The sequence below is a fragment of the Hipposideros armiger genome, unplaced genomic scaffold, assembly GCF_001890085.2.
Source record: "Hipposideros armiger isolate ML-2016 unplaced genomic scaffold, ASM189008v1 scaffold_497, whole genome shotgun sequence".
NCBI lineage: Eukaryota > Metazoa > Chordata > Mammalia > Chiroptera > Hipposideridae > Hipposideros > Hipposideros armiger.
This window is the reverse complement of record NW_017731847.1, coordinates 1,210,854-1,229,387: the sequence shown is the minus strand read 5'-3', so window position 1 is coordinate 1,229,387 and position 18,534 is coordinate 1,210,854. Positions and strand designations below refer to the sequence as shown.

General features: G+C 51.8%; 1 protein-coding gene across 4 annotated transcripts in view; it reads left to right on the top strand.

Annotated features, from left to right (window-relative positions):
- Positions 1 to 18,534, top strand: part of CPNE5 (copine 5) — a 103,484-nt gene that overhangs the window by 41,555 nt on the left and 43,395 nt on the right. For 2 of the 4 annotated variants that reach the window (XM_019667431.1, XM_019667430.1), the window contains exons 5-10: positions 1,173 to 1,212; positions 1,426 to 1,502; positions 2,989 to 3,048; positions 5,117 to 5,167; positions 5,454 to 5,517; positions 17,317 to 17,420. In XM_019667431.1, the coding sequence (XP_019522976.1) occupies positions 1,173 to 1,212; positions 1,426 to 1,502; positions 2,989 to 3,048; positions 5,117 to 5,167; positions 5,454 to 5,517; positions 17,317 to 17,420 (396 nt within the window). Of the gene's footprint in view, positions 1 to 1,172; positions 1,213 to 1,425; positions 1,503 to 1,989; positions 2,134 to 2,988; positions 3,049 to 5,116; positions 5,168 to 5,453; positions 5,518 to 17,316; positions 17,421 to 18,534 lie in introns of those variants that run through there. The other 2 variants (XM_019667432.1, XM_019667436.1) reach the window with 2 other exon arrangements.

The window sequence follows — 18,534 nt, the reverse complement described above, 5'->3', positions numbered from 1 at the left end:
GGGGGGGGATTGAGGAAAGATCTTGGGAGCAACTCTAGCTCCACCTTGAGGAGCCCTAGGTGACCTCTCACTAGGTGACCGGGAGACCTCTCCCCTTTGACCTCTGTCACAGCTTGCTCTGGGAAGAGGGGCTCCTGCAGTCTCCCCTCCCGCAGAGGTAACTGGGCTGACAGAGGGCTCCAGGCACCTCCATTTTTATCACAAAGACGCAGAGGGCCCCTCTCCTGAGGGTAAAGATGATGGTGGGGTTTCAGGCTTGTGAACAGGTAGGGGAGTGTTAGTTTGTTGTTTTTACAAGGCGTGGGTGGTAAGAAAGAAAGGACTGTGTCTCAGAGAACTGTGGACAGGATGAGGGGAAAAGGAGGCGTGGGGCCTGAGGGAAAAAATGCAGTGGAAGGAAATGACTTTGGAGGGAGTGATGGGAGGACGTCAGTGCAGCCCACTGCAGAGAAATCACCCTGTGACATTTTGGAGACAGTGCTCAGCGCAGGGGGCTGGCACAAGAATGACTAACCCCTCCGCAGGAGGATTCTGGGCCTGGAATGGCTGTTTGGCTGCAGAGATGGCCGTGTGAGTGGGGGGATGCAGGTGAGCAGGCTCCAGGTGAGCCAGCTGCAGGTGGAGGGAGGTGTCCAGCTGTAGGATCAGCCTGCTGCAGCTGGCCAAGGCGGTGGTAATGCCTCCTTCCTTCTTGCGAGACCAGGCCCGAGGGCAGGCTGGGCAAGGTGAGACAATCAGCGAAAGTCAAAGGCAAGGTATTGAGCTCCAAGGGCAGCCGAGCCTTAGCTGGGAAGATGGGAGAACAGGCAGCGTCGCGCGAGGTGGCTCAGCCACCCGTGAACCAACCAAGGTGGCGGAGCCAATTTATTTTATTTTTTAAATTTTCAATGAGGTATAACATATATATAGTGAGGTGCACAAATCTTAGGAGTCCACGCCATGATGCCTTTTTACATCTGTTACACCCATGTAACCACCACCCAAATCGAGACCTGAACATGTCCAGCACCCTGGAAGGCTCCCATATGTGCCTCCTGCCATTACTCCCAGAAGTACCCGCTGTATCGGAGCCTGTTTTTTGGGGTGCAGGGGTACTGACTCAGCTCAAGGATCCAGGAGGGGTTGGGCAGGACGCTCCGGGTGCCTTCAACATCTCTCTGTGTCCCCTGCAGATACGACGTTGACTCTAAGAGCCCCGACTTATCCAAACATGTGAGTTCCACCCGTGACGGCCCAGAGATTCTGAAAGTCTCTTAAATGCCAAGCTCTGAATTGGCCTCGGGCTTTACTGTGACAGAGTGTGTGTCTCAGGCTGCATCCTGTCATTCCAGAGCCGTCACACTTTGGGAGTGGGGTGATGGGGGAGGTGGGATGGCTCTGAGCAGACTGGGTGACACTGGTCGTTTCTGTATCCTGGATATGCAGGATTTCCTGGGCCAGGCCTTCTGCACCCTTGGAGAAATTGTGGGGTCCTCTGGGAGCCGCCTGGAGAAGCCCCTCGCGTAAGTGTAGGGGAGGACGGGGCCTGTCTGGGTTGCTTCTTCAGTGATGGGCCAACTTCCTGTCCACCCCTGCTCAGGGCTGGCTCAGGGTAGAGGTGAAGCAGCCAGCCAGTCGGGAGGGATGGTTAGAAATAAGGAGACCCCCTGGGTCCTGCCTTTGCAGGGCTTTTAACCCAGTTACCTTAGAGGGACCCCAGCTCGGTTATTAGAGACCCCATATTCCTAGGATGGCCCTGAGATGCTGTCTATTCCCCCACCTCTGTCATTGGATAGGGGAAGAAACCAAAGCCAGAGAGGAGAAGTAACTTGTCCAAGGCCACACAGCTAGGAGGTGGGAGAGCTGGGGTTTGAACTGAGGATTCTACTCACACAGCACATTCCTCAGATTGTTCATACCTTGTTAGAGGCCAGAGCTGGGTACGGTGAAGCCCTCCCCGTCTCACCCTGCCCCTGGCAGCCTGCATTAAAGGGCTTTAAGTGCTTTTAGGGGAAAGCCATTACCCTGAGCAGGCTCTGGGATGAGTCCCAAGGCTTCTCGCAGTGGAGCCTCAGGGTGGCTTCAGGAACTAGCCAGGTGGTGGGGGTGACCTCTCTTGTCCCTATTTCTCAGGAAGCCCCAGGAGCAGGGCCCAGGCAAGAGAGGCCTGAAGACTGGGCTAAGCATCCGGGTTATGGGGCAGGGCGGGCGGGAAAGGGGGATCAGGCTGGGCTGGGCATCAATCCCCAGCTTGCTTCCGCCAAGTTTACACTGCATGCTGTGCCCTCACCCTGATCAATAATTGCCGATGTGTGTGTTATTGTCTGTGTGTGTGTGTGTGTGTGTGTACGGGGCGGGGGGGAGGTCTCTTTCCCAGGCCCTTGTCTCTGACCCCCAGTAACTGTGTGGTAACTTCAGGGACCCCAAAACAGCCTCCCTAACCCCTAAAAGGTCACCTCCTCTGGGTTCACAGCAAAGAATAATAATAGCTATTTCCTTTCACCGGGCGTCTCTTCTGGGCCTGACAGGGTTTTGCTTCCATGATCTCACGTGATTCTCTCGGCAATCTCCCCACTTCGCAGCCTGCACGCTGAGGCCCCAAGAGGTAGCGCAGTGGTTCTCAGACCATAGCAGGCATTGGCATCATCCCGGGAGGGCCTGTTAAACAAAGACTGCTGGGCTCTGCTGCCTCCCCCACGCCCCCAGATTTCCACGGTGGGGCCTGAGAATTCGCATTGCTAACACATTCCCAGGGGGTGCTGCTGCTGCTGCTGCTGCTGGCCTGGGACCCCACTTTGAGAACCCTTGAGGTGGAGTTGCCCAGGGCTTTGCAACAAGGTTTGGGAACATGACCCCTCCTTCCCCTGACCTGTGGCTTTTGGTCCTGTTTTGATGTTTGATCCAAAACAGAAACCCCATCTTGAAGAATCCAGATGCCAAGTACCCTGGCCTCTCAGAATGGGGGTACTTGGCTCATGAGATGCTCTCTCTCTTGCTCTTTCTACACAGGATAGGCGCATTCAGCCTGAACTCCAGGACGGGCAAACCCATGCCAGCTGTGTCCAACGGGTAGGTCACCAGACATCTCTGGCCCTGGAGTCCTCAAGCCATGCAGCCAGCTCTGCAGAGGGTCCTCAGAGTCAGGCCAGTCCCTGCTCCCACCGCTGTGCATTCAGTCCTGGTCAGGGGGACAGAGAAGGTCCTGGGTCTCTCCTCAAGGACCCAGGCACTTTGGGCTACTCTGCAGCTGGCCCCTTCCCCCGTCCAGGCTAGAGCTCCGCTTCCACAGCCCCAGGGGCTCTTGGACTTCTGGAAGCAGGGTGGGGCCTAGAGGTAGGGGCTGTTAACGGGGAGTCAGCAGGGCCTGGGCACTGAACCTTCCCGTCTCTCTCCCTGGCCTAGTTTCTTCTACTTCCCACCTCTTACCCGTCTCTCTCCCTCCCTTCCCTTCACCTCCTCACCCTTCTTCCCCTCCATTGCTTCCACTGCTGGATGTCAACCTTCTCCTCAGAGTAGCTTCAGCTAAATCCTCACTTTTCGCGTTTGCTTACCCGCTGCAGTGGGCCAGCCTTGCTCCCCCAGCTTCCACTCTGACCATCTGCTTTTGACTGGCCTCCCGCAAATGTGGGCAACGCAGACCCTCCCCACTGCTTCCCCCTCCTTCTTTCCTGGTTGGAGGGAAGAGTCCTCACCCCAGCAGGGAGCAGGGGAGGGAGCCTCGGCTTGGGGGACCAGCCTGGACAAGCCTCCCTCCCAGAGATAAGCATCTTGGCCAAGTCAGGAAAGCGCCACAGCTTGTGCTGAGGGCTCCCAGGAGTTGGGGTGCCTGCAGCTGGATTTGCCACCAGGCCAGCCGGATCTGGGAACGGGGCCTCCCTGGGACCCAGGGAGGCTCACAGCCCAGGAAAAAGTGTGGATGCTAATTTACAAGGAGAGCAGAGAAGAAGCAATTAGAGAGCAGGAGTCAGAGAGAGACACAGAGCGGGAGGGTGAGAAAGACCAGAGGGAGGGAGGGAGAGAGAGAGAGAAAGGACGGCCTAGCAGGAAGCAGGGCTGGAGAGAGGGGAAGGAAAGATCGGAAATAGAAAAGGGGCTCAAAGGCTGAGAGAGGAACAGATGGAGACATGCTGGGCGCTGGGCGTGGAGGCTGGTGTGAGGATTTTATCGCCTGGTCAAACAAATCGTATCTGTACTACCAGGGAGGGCCAGATGGGGTGGGGAGGGGCTTTGGGGCAATCGGCTCGGCTGCCCCTGTCTCCGGAGAACCAGCTGGCAGGCACTGCCACCTGCCTGTGGCAGGGGAACCTCCAGATGTGGCCTCTGCCCTGCTCGCCTGATTGGGAGAGGTCTGGGCTGTCACATCAGCCCCTGTACTGGCTCCCCTGCCTCTCTGATTCCTCTGTTTGCGAGCCTCTCCCTCCAAAAATTGGTGCTGGGAAGAGCTCCATCAGTGGTTCTCGAAGTGTGTTCCACAGACAGCATGCCGGGGGCCTGAGGCTGGCCTGAGGTGCAGGACTGCGTTTTAGGAGCTCTGCACAATTGTAAAGGGAAGGGGCCAGGGAGGGAAATGATGCTTCTCGAGGGCCAGGCACTGTGTGTGCACATCAGTTAGTAAAATGGATGCTACACTCACACCCATTTTAGGGGTGAGGAGACTGGGGCTCAGAGAGGTACAATAATGAGACCAAAGTCATGCAGCTGCTGGACAACCTGACATGTTCTCCCTCCCAGTGTCCCTGGCTGCACTGGGACCCCCGGGTCAGACCCAAACATCAGAGTGGGACGGGCTGGTGCCTGCGGGGGGTGGGAGGGGGGGATCCCTCCTGACCAAGAGAAGAGGAGGTGCAGGTCCTCTGGGTCCTGGTTGCCCGCCTCACTGAGGAGCTGCATGGCTGGCTGAGATCTCTCCAGGAGAGAGACCCCAGCCAAGGAGTTCCAGGGGAGATGGCTATGGGAGAGAGACTGGGCATGCTGCCCCCAAGAGTACACCAGCCCTGCTGCTTTACTCCCTTTTGCTGTTCTCCCTCCCTCGGTGAACCAGCGCAGTCCGAGCTGGAAGAGCTGGAATGTTCTGGGACTCTGGGATCAGCTGGGTGCAGGGTGGGGTTGGCTAGTCCATGAGGTCTTTTGCCCACAGAAGTGGTCTATGGATGGAAAGTTTGAGAACCACTGGCCTGGAAGCCTCTGGGTGAGTCTGGATGCTTTTCCGATTCTAGAACTTTCCCTGCAGACACTCACTACCCTTCCTGGGGGGCTCTTGGGGTACAGGGGTGGGGCAGTCCCTGGGGCCAGGCCCAGGAGCAGCGCACTTGGCCACCCTGCCACAGTGTTTCAGGAGACTGTCTTCTCAGGGGCTTGGGGCAGATCTGCTGGGGGGTGGGGGGCGGGGGAGGATGAGGGCTGATTCAGGGAGTGTTCCAGCTGTGTCGCTGTCTTTGTCTGGCTGTCCATTCTTTCATCTTCTTCTCTCGCAGTGGTGTCTCAGGGAAGAAATGTGGCACCATCATCCTGTCTGCTGAGGAGCTCAGCAACTGTAGGGTGAGTGGTGGAGGGACTCCAGGGCAGGACCTGGTGGGGGTCGGGGTGGAGGGGTGCTATGGGGGTGGGGGAGGGCAGGCTGGCCTCCCTGTGACCCCAAGATCATGTGTGTCCTTGGAGGGAACGGGAAGGCAGGGCTCCTCAGCCTGACCTGTGTCAGAATTCTGTAACGTCAGAACTAGCAGGTGTGTTCCCCTTTTACAGCTGGGTGACTGAGGCTCAGAGAGGGGAAGGAACTTGCCCATAATCAGCCACAGAGCTGAGCCCGGAGCCCTGGTCCCCAGCTCCCCCACCAGAGCTCCTTCCACTCCTCATCATGGCACCACTCACCTTGAGCCACGGCTGCCTTGGCACCAACACTGGCAGCAGAGGGGCCTTTTCAGACTTGGGGCCTGGGGTGCTTGGCGTTTAGTTGTCATTTTTCCCTTTTAGTTCTAGAATAAGGTGACACTCTGCATGGAGTTGAGGGAGTGAGAACGTGGGGTTGGGTGTCTGTGTGTGAGTGTGTGTGTGAGCATGTGTGCACGTGCATTTGTGTATTATGTGTGAGCACGCACGTGTGTGTGCGTGCATGTGTGTGTGTGAGCACGTGCGTGCCTGTGTGTGTGTGTGAGCACGTGCGTGCCTGCGTGCGTGTGTGTGTGCACGTGCGTTTGTGTATTATGTGTGAGCTCGCACGTGCGTGCCTGCGCGCGTGTGTGTGTGTGAGCACGTGCGTGCCTGCGTGTGTGTGTGTGTGTGTGTGTGTGTGTGTGTGTGTGTGCGTGTGTTTTGGGAAGCCGCAGTCTGCAATCCCAGGCAGCCCTTGTTCTGCTGCTTCTGTGGGACTGTGGAGAAGCAGGCGATGGGCACAGCTGAAGGGATAGCGGAGCACACCAGAAAGGGGCCCAGGGGACCTGATAGCTACTAATAAGGATATAGTTCTTATTTGTTGAGCGATGGGCATTTCATGTAAGTTATCACTACTACTGACAACAATCCTAAGAGGTAGGTGCCATTGTTCTTCCCATTTTATGGATAAGGAAATTGAGGCTCAGAGAAGCTAAGTCATCTGGTCAAGGATAAGATGTGGGAGAGTCAGGATTCTAATCGAGGTCAACCTGATTCTAAAACCCAGGCTCATGCCCTCAAACCACCCAGGCTGGCATTGCCTCTCAGGTTAATTAGGAGCCATAGGTGGGAATGTGGGTCCTGGGAGAAAAGGTGGAGGCAGCAACAAGTGTGAGCACAGGACCGAGCCTGGGGTAACCTGGGCACTCAGCTTCCCACAGAACTGGGTCCAGCTCAGGTTGGAGGGCCTGGGAAGGATGAGGAGAAACAAGATTTTCTGAACTTCCTGGGAAGTCAGTGCAACTATTGCATCTGTTAGCTATCAATATTTATTTAAAATTGAGGGGGAAAATTAAATTATGTATTAATTTAGTTAAAAATAACAATAGTTTAACCCATTACAGGTTATCATAAATAACACCTTGTTTGAAAAATAACTATTTTTCAAAACGAAAATCATTGAGTGAGAAGCATGGCCTTGTTTTATTACATTTTTATAAATCTCTAATGTCTGGCTTAACAGAAGAGAACTAACTCATATCTGCGTCTGCAGCCAGTCTGTTGTGATATGACTATCAGGTAACTTCTAGAAAATTCCACATCTTATTAACATTATTATGAAAATAATTTCAGCCTCCTGGACCACCGCCCCCCTCCCCAGGGTTCCGGGTCCATACTTTGAGAATTGCTGGTATGGAGGTATAAATTGTTAGCCAGCATTAATTGAGCAATTATTCTGAGCCACACACACTATGCTAAATGGTTACATGTATCAACTTATACATCTGATATGTAATGTAACATGTAGTAGGATGTATTATAACATCTGATGTATAATGGTCCTCATATTACAGAGAGGTTAACTGACCTGCCCAAGGTCACACAGCCACTGAGTAGAAGAGATGGAACCTAGGAGTCTGGTTGGAGCCAGGGTCTTTAACCACTAGGCTGTGGTGTCCCAAACTGCATTCAGAGGCTCCCAGTTAAGGAATAGGACATAGGATGGATAGGACAGGGCAGTATAGTGATAACCCAATTAATTCATTTTTTTTTTAATTTTACATTTTATCGGGGAACAGTGTGCTTTTCCAGAACCCATCAGCTCCTAGTCAAGTCGTTTCAGTCTAGTTGTGGAGGGCGCAGCTCAGCTCCAAGTCCAATCGCCATTTTCAATTTCGTTGGAGGGGCACAGCCCACCATCTCATGCACATCAGCAACCTTGTTGTTCAGAGCAGGGGCTCCAACCAGCTGAGCCACCCAGCTGCCCGAATTAACTCATTCTTAACTGCTCATTCTTGTTTCTCTGCTCGTCTGTTTACCTCAGTGCATCTGGGGGAACTCGGCAGCAGGACTAAGCCTCCCCCGATGTCTACTCCCAGCAGAGGGCTGGGTGCACAGTAGGTGCTCACGCGGACCTATTATGAATCTGTGACTGAATGAACAGGAAACACACATTAGATGTTCAGTAGCAGGTTGATGATGAAAACTACACCTGTGGGGCCGGCCGAGTAGCTCAGTTGGTTAAAAGTTAGCTTAAGAACGCGAGCTCTGAGCAACAGGACCACTGGTTCGATTCCCACATGGGCCAGTGATGCTGCGCCTGAGCTGAGCAGTCGCTGAGCTACTAACAGGTGGCAGGATGGCTCAGCTGGTATAACAACAAGATTGCTTGTTCTATGGTGGGCTACGCCTACCCGCAACTAAGACTGAACTCAGCACCTTGAGCTTAGAGGCCACGAGCTGCGCAGAAGCCAGATGGCGACTGGCGTCCTCCACAAGAAAGATTGAAGAACAACTTAGCTGGTCCCCTCCCCCAATTCCCCAACACTGTTCTCCTCCCCCAATTCCCCAATAAAATCTTAAAAAAAAAATTACACCTGTGTATGCTGACGATCTGGATGCTAGGGAACCCAGCTGACAGAGCTTTGTTTAAGCCTCCGAGCCTCAGTTTCTCCACCTGTCTATTTGGGTTGACAGGGCTGCTGTGAAGCTAAAAGGTGATCTACTGTGCCTAACTGGAGCCTGGCTCCTAGTGGATGCCTGGGAAAGGCTGCATCTGAATTCCTTGAAGCCTAAATTCAGCTTGCGCCCAAGCTTCTAGCTCAGCTGGTGACTTCCTCCCTGGTTTATAATTAAATAAGGTCATATAATTGAAAGGAAAATCTCAAGCTCTAGAAAATGCTGGGTGCTGTTGTTGGTCTAGTTTTCTGGGATTGGTAAACAGTCTGCATTTCATACCTATTAGGCCCCCCTCTTTCTCCTCCTTCCCCACTCCCCCCTGCCCCTCCTTCATCCAGGGATGGCAGCAGTTCCCTGGATTTAAGCTGTTCCAGCACCAGGGGAGGGAAGAGCAGGGGAGGGGGTCCCTCCCTTTCCTGAGATTGTCAGCTCCTTTTCTTCAGGGCATCTTTGGCTGAGTTCTGCCTTTCCCTAGAATACTTGCAAGGAAAAGAGCCTAATTCCCGGCATCTGGCTGAATTAAAATAATTACATCTGAGAGGCTGTGCCTGTGCCGTTCCAGCTCGGCATTCAGTGGGAGGATCAAAGGAAGAGGGTGGAGTCAGAGAGTCCGTTTCCACCCGAGCAGGGCTTCCTGCTCCAGTGAATGCATTCTGCTGAAGTAGACAAGCCTCCCCTCCTCCGCGGGGATGGCGTGGGCGGGGTGGGGCCGGCAAAGGCTTAGCGTGGATTCCAGCGGGTCACCAGCACGCTTGCTCACCAGCGTGCCTTGATAGGTTATAGAAAAGCCTTGCTCATCTAGAATTGAAATACCAGGGAAGTTCCAACAATAAGAATTTAATCCGAGATACTAGTCAGTGGTCCTTGATTTGACAAGGATGACCTTGAAGCTCCCGGAGGGCTTCTGAATCACCATTTAATTATGCTCAGCAGTAAAGCTGTTACTATTCTGTGTATAGTGACCAGCACCTGCATAGTCCTCACAGTTGACCAAGACTCATGTTTACAGTCGGTTTGATTATCACCCAGGGCTGGGGGCCGGGTAGGTGTGAGTGACCCCGGCTTACAGATGCAGAGAGGCTGATGTGGCCTGACCAAGACATGCAGTATGGTAACCCAGGCTTTGGGCTCTGAATCCACAGGGAGTCTTTCCCTCACCCACACTGAAGCCTTTTTATGGTCCAGGAACAGCTGTAGGCTTTGTGGTCCTGAGCAGGCATTGAGTGGTGGGCTTCCGGAGAGAGGCAGGGGTGCTGTGGATGCAGGCAGCAGGCAGCTCCTTGCCGTCTCCTTCCCAGACCCTTAGCGCCCCCAGGCCTGCCAGGCAGTCGGCCCTGCCTCATGCTGGAGTCAGCAGTCCCTGGCTGCTGAGCACATCCTCACAGCCTCCCAGTCTGCTGCCTGCACGCACTGGCAAGAGTGGGGCTCACCTCCCCCAAGCCAAGGGAATCAAAGCCTCACGCTGCCGCCGCCGCTGCCCCCGGGGGGTCCCCACCCTTAGGTATTACCAGCCTGCTCATGTATTCATTCATTTCATTTCAGCAAATATGCTTTGGCTCAGCCCTATGCCCTCCCACAGTTTCCAATTTAGTGTAAGCGACAGAAATGCCAACCAGCAATCACAGTACAGCAGTGGTTCTCAGCCCTGTCAGACCCGTTGCCCCTTTGTTATAACAAATATTTTATAGTATGCTGTATTATCCTGAAGGAAAATCCATGGATAATACTATAGAATGCTGAAATACATACAACAGGCGAGGGAATGATCTGGTGCAACTACCTGGGGAAGATAGGTCCAGGCACAATAACAGCTCGTGCAAAGACCCTGGGGCAGGGGGAGAGTGAATGACAGAGAGCTGAAGGTGTAGGTTGGAGTGGGGGCCAGATTGTGGGGGACCTATAGAAGGGGAGCTTAGCAGCCTTGAATCCTGGTAAGGTTAGAATTCTCATTGTTAGGGAGACAAACTTCAGGGCCAGTCCAGTATCTCCATGTGGGAGATGAGTGGGAGGCAGAAAGATAAGAAGAAAGAGGTAAGGGGACGTGGTGAGGGTTTTCTGAGACTCAGAAGCCTGCAGGTTGTGTGTAGGGAAGATGGGTGTTGTGGCTAGCACGGATATGTGTGCCACATGGTGAACGACCCAGCATTCAAACATCACCATTTTAAAAGTGACTTTGTGATTTTTTTTTTTAGTCTTAAAAATCATTTCTCTGGTTAAAAAAAAAAAAAGAAAGAAAGAAAAGAAAAACACATTTTCCCTGATGCTAAAAAAATAACATGTTCATAATAGACAAGTTGGAAAATACAAAGAATACGAAAATCACCCAGAGATAATCATTGCTGACATTTCAGTGCATTGCCTCCAAGGCTTTTTCCTGGGTGTACGTGCATGTAGCTTGTTCTTATAAGTAGTAGAATATGGTATCTAGTTTTATTTTATTTATCAGTAGACTATTGTATCCAGATTTATTTTCCCATGTCATTAGATATTCTTGAAAAACAGATTTAATAGCTGCATATTATTTCTGTACTGTATGGATGGGCCATAATTTATTTACTCTATTTTCTTATAGGAAACAATAGAATTAATACCGCAGTGAGCATCCTCATAGCCAAATTGTTCCATTTTTCTTTTGAACTTGAGTTGATGGGTTTTGGTTCGTATCCTAGACATACAGACCAAAGGAGTGAGAGGGAAAGCGGCCAATCTAGGGTTTTCAGCCTCTGAACGACCAAATCAACAGGTGCGCAACTGACTGAATTGTTTGAGAAGTCGGTCATTAAGACACCAGGGAAAAACCATTGTGACCTCAAGGTGGCTATTACAGTCAGTGCCTAAAGACAGGCCCAGTCTCCTAGACCAACTTCGCCCACCATCTGTGTTTGAATAAACTCTGGTCTGTGGGGTCTTTGCTGACATCCCTGAATGTCTGCACCCCCAGCCTCCAGCTTCTGCAGTCTTACCCTGGCAAGCTGGGGCTCTGGGCCCCTCTGTGAAAGCAGAAACCCTCCCAGGGGTCACTACTCACAGAACCACCCCCAACTCTGGACTGTGTTTCCTCCTGCTGGAGTGCTGCATTTCAGAGTCATGGCTAATGATTCTTTTTCCTTTTAATCAGTGTCTTTTTTTTTTTTTCTGACTAAAAAAGACAATGGACTAATTCCAGGAAATTTGGAAAACCCAGCAAACTTTAAATAGAAGACAATAAATGTCACCATGTTTCCACCATCTATTTTAAACTGCTTCTTAGGGTATAGCGTGTGAGCGAGCATTAGGGCAAAGTGGCTAAGAACTTGCTCTCTGAATCCAGACCAAATGCCATTGCTTACCAGCTGTGTGACCCTGAGCAAGTTACTTGACCTTTCTGTGCTTCAGTTTCTGCATTTGTAAAAGGATTTTTTTTTAATTTTTGATATTTCATTTATCATGGATTTTTGCATTGATTTTGATTTTTTAAAACTGGCACATTAAAATCTTTATTTTTTTTTTTACTTAAAATGTATTGGGGTGACAATGGTTAATAAAATTACATAGGTTTCAAGTGTACAATTCTGTAATACATCATCTATATATCACATTGTGTATTCACCAGAGTCAGTTCTTCCATCGCCATATATTTGACCCCCTTTACCCTCTTCTGTCACCCAACATCTTTATTTTGATGGCTGAGATTTTTGGTGCCTCTTAAATTTTGCACTTGCGTTATTCATGTTATTGCCCTGGAAGCTGCCAGCAAGATGCAGGCCAGAATAGCCTTGCGGTCTTCCCTTTTGGATGTTGCTCCCCTCTCCCAGGCTTCAGTCCACTTGCTGACCTCTGGGCCTCACCTCTGACCTCCACAGCCCTCTTCTGGCTCAGGGAGGGCTAACAGTTAGAGTAGGCCAGGCCACCTGGGAGAGAAAGGCTGTTTGCACTGGGTCTCCCAGGCAGCCTGATTAACACGCATAAAGATGCAAATTGAGGCAATCCTGCTGCTTTAGAAGAACTTAATATGTTTTTTAAAAAGATAGGGTGAAAGGCAGAAATTGCAGGAAATTATATATTGCAGGAGCTGCTTTATCTTCTCAGCAGTTGATTCCAGAGATGCTTCTGGTTTGGGAACAGCATTTCACGTGCTCAGAGAGCCCCTCCCTCGGGGTGAGGCTGTCAGACAGCGGGATCTCTGCTCCTCAGCCAGAATTGGCTGCTCCCTAATCCTGCTGGGACAGGGCTCCTTATTGCCGGTTTCCCGATATATGAGGTCACATATAGTGTATATCGAGGGTTGATCCGTTCACTGGCCCTCATTTAAGGGGAGCAGTTGAAGCCTTGTTCATATGACTGCTGACATTACTCAGAGCCACCTTCAGAAGCACAGTCCCCAGTTTCAGGGACTCCCCATGGGATGTGCACCCATGGTGGTGGGCGGAGCTTGCTCTCCGGAAGGTCTGTTTTATCCCCATGGATTCCACAGTAACACAACCATACAGATGATCATAATGGGCTTTTGGCAAATGTTCCAGGGTCTAGATTGTGTCAGGGAGGGCAGATCAGGTTGGGCAACAAAATAAGCCCCCAGCAATGCCTCACGTATCTGCCATCAGCGGGAAATGAGGTTTGGCTCATGGTGGATTTTTCCAGTAAGCTGAATTTCAGAGCCAGTCTTTTTTTTAAAACTAGTTTGCATGGAGGAGGTCTTTCTAAAATGGATTTCACACTTCTCTGATTTCTCGAACGGAGGCTACAAGAACATAATTAAACTTACCTGGTGTTTCGAGGTCATCATTTGGAATCTCAGTTATTAATCTCGGGAGCCAGACTGCCTTGTTCCAGTCCCAGCTTCTCTTCTTAGATGTGTGGCTTCTGGAAAGGGTGTTAACCTGTCTCGCCTCAGTTTCCTCATCTTTGAAATAGGAGTAATAATTCTACCTACCTCATGGGGTTGTTGAGAGGATTCAATGCAAAAATAGTGGCTGGCACATAATAGGTAGAACCGAATTGCATTACCATTTTTATAGGTGAACGCTGGCAGTTTCACGGGGTCCAGCCCAGTGGAAGATGGAACTGTGTAAGTGTTGGCTCCTGTTCGTCTTACAGCTGCTCTATGCTGGGCACTGTGGACTGGTACTTAACATATGCCATCTCCTATAGTCTTCCCAGCAGGCTCAGGGGGCATTATTACTCTGTTTATTAGAGAAAGTCAAGACTTAGACTATGTGGCTTGCCTCAGGCTGCTCAGCTGGTAGGTGGCAGAGCTGGGATTCCAAGCAGGTGGCCTTGGCTCCTCTGTACTTTTCTCTCTGTCAGGCACTGTGCTGGGACAGTGGCCCTCCCAGTAGGCCACTGAATGGTCCTGAAAGTATTGTCTGTTAAGTTCTGCATTCATTTTTTTCCTAATATTTCTACCCCCCTTCCTGATCTTGCAGGGCCCTGAGGGATTCTCCTACAAAGCAAAAAATAAGAGCTTTGCCCCTGCATTTTGTGGCATCTGTTTTGGTTGTTTCAAATATATGTCCTTATTTAAATTTTTTTTTTTTTAGCTGAGCCATCCTGCCACCTGTTGGCAGCTCAGCAGCAGCTCAGCTCGGGCCGTGAATCAAACCGGGGACCCTGTTGCTCAGAGCTCAAACTCCTGAGCGAGCTCTTAACCCACTGAGCCACTCGGCCGGCTATATGTCCTTATTTTATAGTGCAGGTTGTTGTATGTGGCTCACCTATGTTTATTCAGGTACCATTGTCACACAGGGGACCTCCAGATGTGTGGGGTCACATCTGGAGATACAACCGAGCCATGTCCTGGGGAGGCTGGAGGAGCCCTGGAATCAGACTGTCCCCTGAGTATTAGCCTTCCCCAGCTGCTTACCCTGTCCCAGTATACTCCCCTTTCCCCCATGGCATTGGCACTGAAGCCTAAACTTCCTGGCTTAAAGGGACAGTAGACATCCTGTATAGCATGTCACTCTACAGATGAGGAAACTGAAGCTCAGAGAGCTTGAGGGACTGATTAGAGCTGAGAACCCTGGTTTCCCTGCTCTCTGTCTCCACTGTCCTCCTCAGTGGAGTCTGGTACTCTCTCAGTATCTTCTGATGTCACTGCTGGGTGCCTCCGTGGGGAGAAGTGAGAGCCAGCTTCATGAGCTTGTGACCTGTGCAGTGGTCACACAGGGCTTGCTCTTGGTTTAATGCTCGCTGTCACCGTCTTGAGATTTCTTAATACTTTTTGAATAAAGAACCTCACATTTTCTCTTTCCCCTGAGCCCCACAATTTATTTTGCCAGTGCTAGGAGAAGCCCACCAGGTCCTAGGCCTCTTCTTTTTTCTAGGCCATGGAGCGCAGCTCCCCAGGGAGGCATTTAACCTGCTCCCTCCACCCAGCATGGGATGGGATTTGAACTTTCTCCTGGATAGGGACTTAGAAGGCACCTAGAGATCTCTCTGGGAGGGTGAGAGGGGAAGTCCTGAAGTCTAATTCAGGTTACCCACTGTGTGACCATGGGCATTTGACAGCCTCTGAAAGCCTCAGTTTCCTCATCTGTAAAGGGGGGGAGTAAAGGAGTTACTTCATACGGTTTTCTGCGGGTTCAATGAAATAATAAACATAAAGAGAAGGCTTTGCCCTAGATGTCCTGCATCTAAAGTACTCAGCGAGTCAGCCATTCTCTTATTCCAGGTAAAAAGTCCTCGATTTCTCTGGAGGCCCTAGGATTCCTCAGGTTTCTAGGCCTTGGAAGTTCCCCGTCCAGCCTCCTTCTCCCTCTCAGGTGGGCGACCATGAGAGACATAATAAAAGCCGTGGTTACCTGGGCACCTCCATGTGCTGGCCACTGTGCCTCAGCACCGCCCTCCCCAGAGCTCCTTTAGGGGGCGCTTCCGTCCCCGGCTACCCAGAGTCCAGCCTCTCCCTGCCCATACACGCCCAGAGTCTGAGGAAATCAGGGAAGTGCTCTCTCTCTCTCTCTCTCTCTCTCTCTCTCTCTCTCTCTCTCTCTCTCTCTCTGAGGCAGAAGGTGTGCTGGAAGAGGCATGACTTTGAAATCAGTTCATTCATATTGAATTTTGCTCTACCAGTTACCAGCTGGTGATTTTGGGCAGGTTACTTAGCTTCTCTGAACCCTAGCTTCCTCATTTGTAAAAAGCGACACAGGAGTATTTTGAGGGCTAAATCTGGTAAGAGTGCACTGAGCTTAGTGACTGTCCCACACAGATGGCATCTAATAAATGTTTGCTGAATGAATGAGTGAGTGAATGGAGGGATGCTCTGTGTTTGCTGCTGTTCATGAGGGAAGGCTTGTGAGGCAGTGGAAGTGGGGGTGGGGCAGGGACAAAGGCCACACGCACTGTGTTGGGGGGAGGGGAGAAGTGTCCATATAATAATAGTTTGCACATAGCACTTAGTGTGTACCATACACTGTTCTCAGCACTGTACTCGTATTAACTCATTTCATCCTCACAACAAACAGATGAGGTAGGCGCTGCCAGTACCACCATTTTAAAGATGAGGAAACCGAGCACAGAGAGGATGAGTAGCTTGCCCTGGGTCACACAACTAGTAAGGGATGGAGCTGAAGCATGCTGCCTGACTCCAGGGACCGTATTCCTAATCTTTATACCATATGCCCCCACCCCACCTTTGATGACATCCTTCAAACGTGGAGGCTGCCTCTTCATCTCCTACACCATTTTCGTCCTCACTGGGCTGTAGGACACTGATTTCAAGAGACCCTCTTTTTCACTGAGAGGAGGGGGCAGCATGAGAAAGCTGGGTGACTTTCCCACAGGCCCTGACCCTTGAGGGCAAGCCAGGCCCTGGGGAATACAGGACCAAGCCCTGAGCACTGGCCAGTTGGCAGCTGATTTGTCAGGATGCAAAGCTCTCAAGTTGAAGAGGCCACATGGGGATCAGTGGAGAGGAGGACATGTGGGCATCTCTGCCCAGTGCCCAGTCTGTCACAGCGAGCTTAGGGGCTGGGTGCGATGTGAGGGGAGGAGTCTGGTGGTCCTCACCTGGGCCTGAGTACCTTTGTGCTTCTGGGCTGAGTGTGGGGTCAGGCGGCGTCAGAAACCCAGGGCTCTGTTAGGTGAACTTAGGGGAGTCGCCCCGCACTCTGAGCCTCAGGCTCTTCAGCTGTGAATGGGTCATGGCCCCGGCTGTATCTACCTTAGAGAGTTGGGTGGGCCTCTCGTGAGTCAGTGGATGTGAAAATGATGCCTAAACTTGCACGTCCTCTAAGAACCACACAAATGTGTAAGGGAGTGAGGTAATCAGCAGAGCGAGGGCTTTGGGGTTGGCAGGCCAAGCTGAGAGTGGCCTTGGGTTAGTCGCCTCACTTCTCGAAGCCACTCGGATTAGTGAAATTATCCCACCGTTTGACCACGTGGGTGCGACGTGCCTGCTGTCTGCTAAGCACTTTACACACTTGATCTCATCCCGCCCGCACAACAGCCCTCTGAGGTGTGTACAAGAAGCGGCCCCACGTTACAGAGGGGAAACTGAGGCTCCGCGGTCACACTAGAAAGTGACAGAGCCAGGATTCAAATGGGAGCAGCCCACTCCAGAATCCATCCGCTTCAATGCAGACTGCTCGGCTAGACCTGCCGGTGGGGGTCCTTTGATGAAACAAAACCCTGCTGTTAGAAACCCTGCTGTTGGTCCTTAGCCGGTGCCGATCAAACGGAAAATGCTGCCCTTTCTAACTGGTTTGGTGCCCGGAACTCTATTTGCCCTGGCCCTGGGGCTGCGTTTCCTCAGGGATTGGGGCACCCTCCAGCCTTCTCCTGCCTCACACCTCTGTTCTCCCTCCCTCCCATCAGGATGTCGCCACAATGCAGTTCTGTGCCAACAAGCTGGACAAGAAAGATTTCTTTGGGAAGTCTGACCCTTTCTTGGTGTTCTACAGAAGCAACGAGGATGGAACGTGAGTTCCCTGGCAATACTTCACCCCCTTCTGGGGTCAGGGATGGACGGGTTGTGGCGACTTGCCAGCAGGGTGGCTTGAGACCACGTCTTTCCTGTGCTGCCCTGGGGCTCCTGCTCTAGAGAGGACAGGGGATCAGGATGGAAGTCAGGGCTCCAGGGTGCTGCCCTGGCCACGTGGATTGGCCCATGGAGGGTGGGGACAGCCTCTAAGCCGGCAGTGCCAGTATGAGGGCCTCAGAAATTGGGGGGGGGTGCTAGGTATGTTGGAGGCGGGGGGAGTGGGCACAAACAGGGCTAGGACGGGGAATGAGGGGCCCCTCTGATAGCCCCTTCTTTCTTCCACACAAATCAGCCTGTATCTCCAAGCTCAGTCCTCCTCCACCCACAGCCCTCTGAACACCCCATTGCTGCATGTCCCCCCACTACTGCACATATGGCACGGCAAATCTGAACCCCTTTCCCCACCCAGCTCCATACCTCACCATAGGCTTCACTCAAAACCCTACACGTCTTGGAGGCCCCATTTCCTCCTCTCCTCTCCTAATCTAGAAGCCACCCACAATAGGACGGAAACACAACATGTTGGCAAATGTAGGTCAGTGATGTACACAGAGGGACAGATTCTAGGCTGAGGGTCCTGGGGCCTGTGTGACCCCAGGCCAGTTATGCCCCCTCTCGGGGCCTGTTTTCTCATCAGTGGAATGAACCAGTTAGATTAGATGGTCTCCATTTTTATAGGTGAGCGCTGGCAGTGTCTTTAAGCACCAGAGCTCTGGGAGACTGTGGCCACTTGCGGCTGGGATTCTGCAAGAATCAAGAAGCAGTGGGGCCAGGGAGGTTAATGAGAAAAAACGCTGCCAGAGAAGGGGAATGCGGAGGCAGGCTTTGAAGGAGAGGAAGGAAATGGGGAGGAGCAGGGAAGACTATCAGGCTAGAGAAAGAGTAAGTGTAAAGCAGGCGTGCCCTGCAGAGGCAGAGAGTTTTCTGCCAGGTTACTCTTGATTCTGAAATTCTGTGTGTGTGTGTGTGTGTGTGTGTGTGTGTGTGTGAGAGAGAGAGAGAGAGAGAGAGAGAGAGAGGTGGTGAGAAGTGGTCAAATCCAGCTATATTTT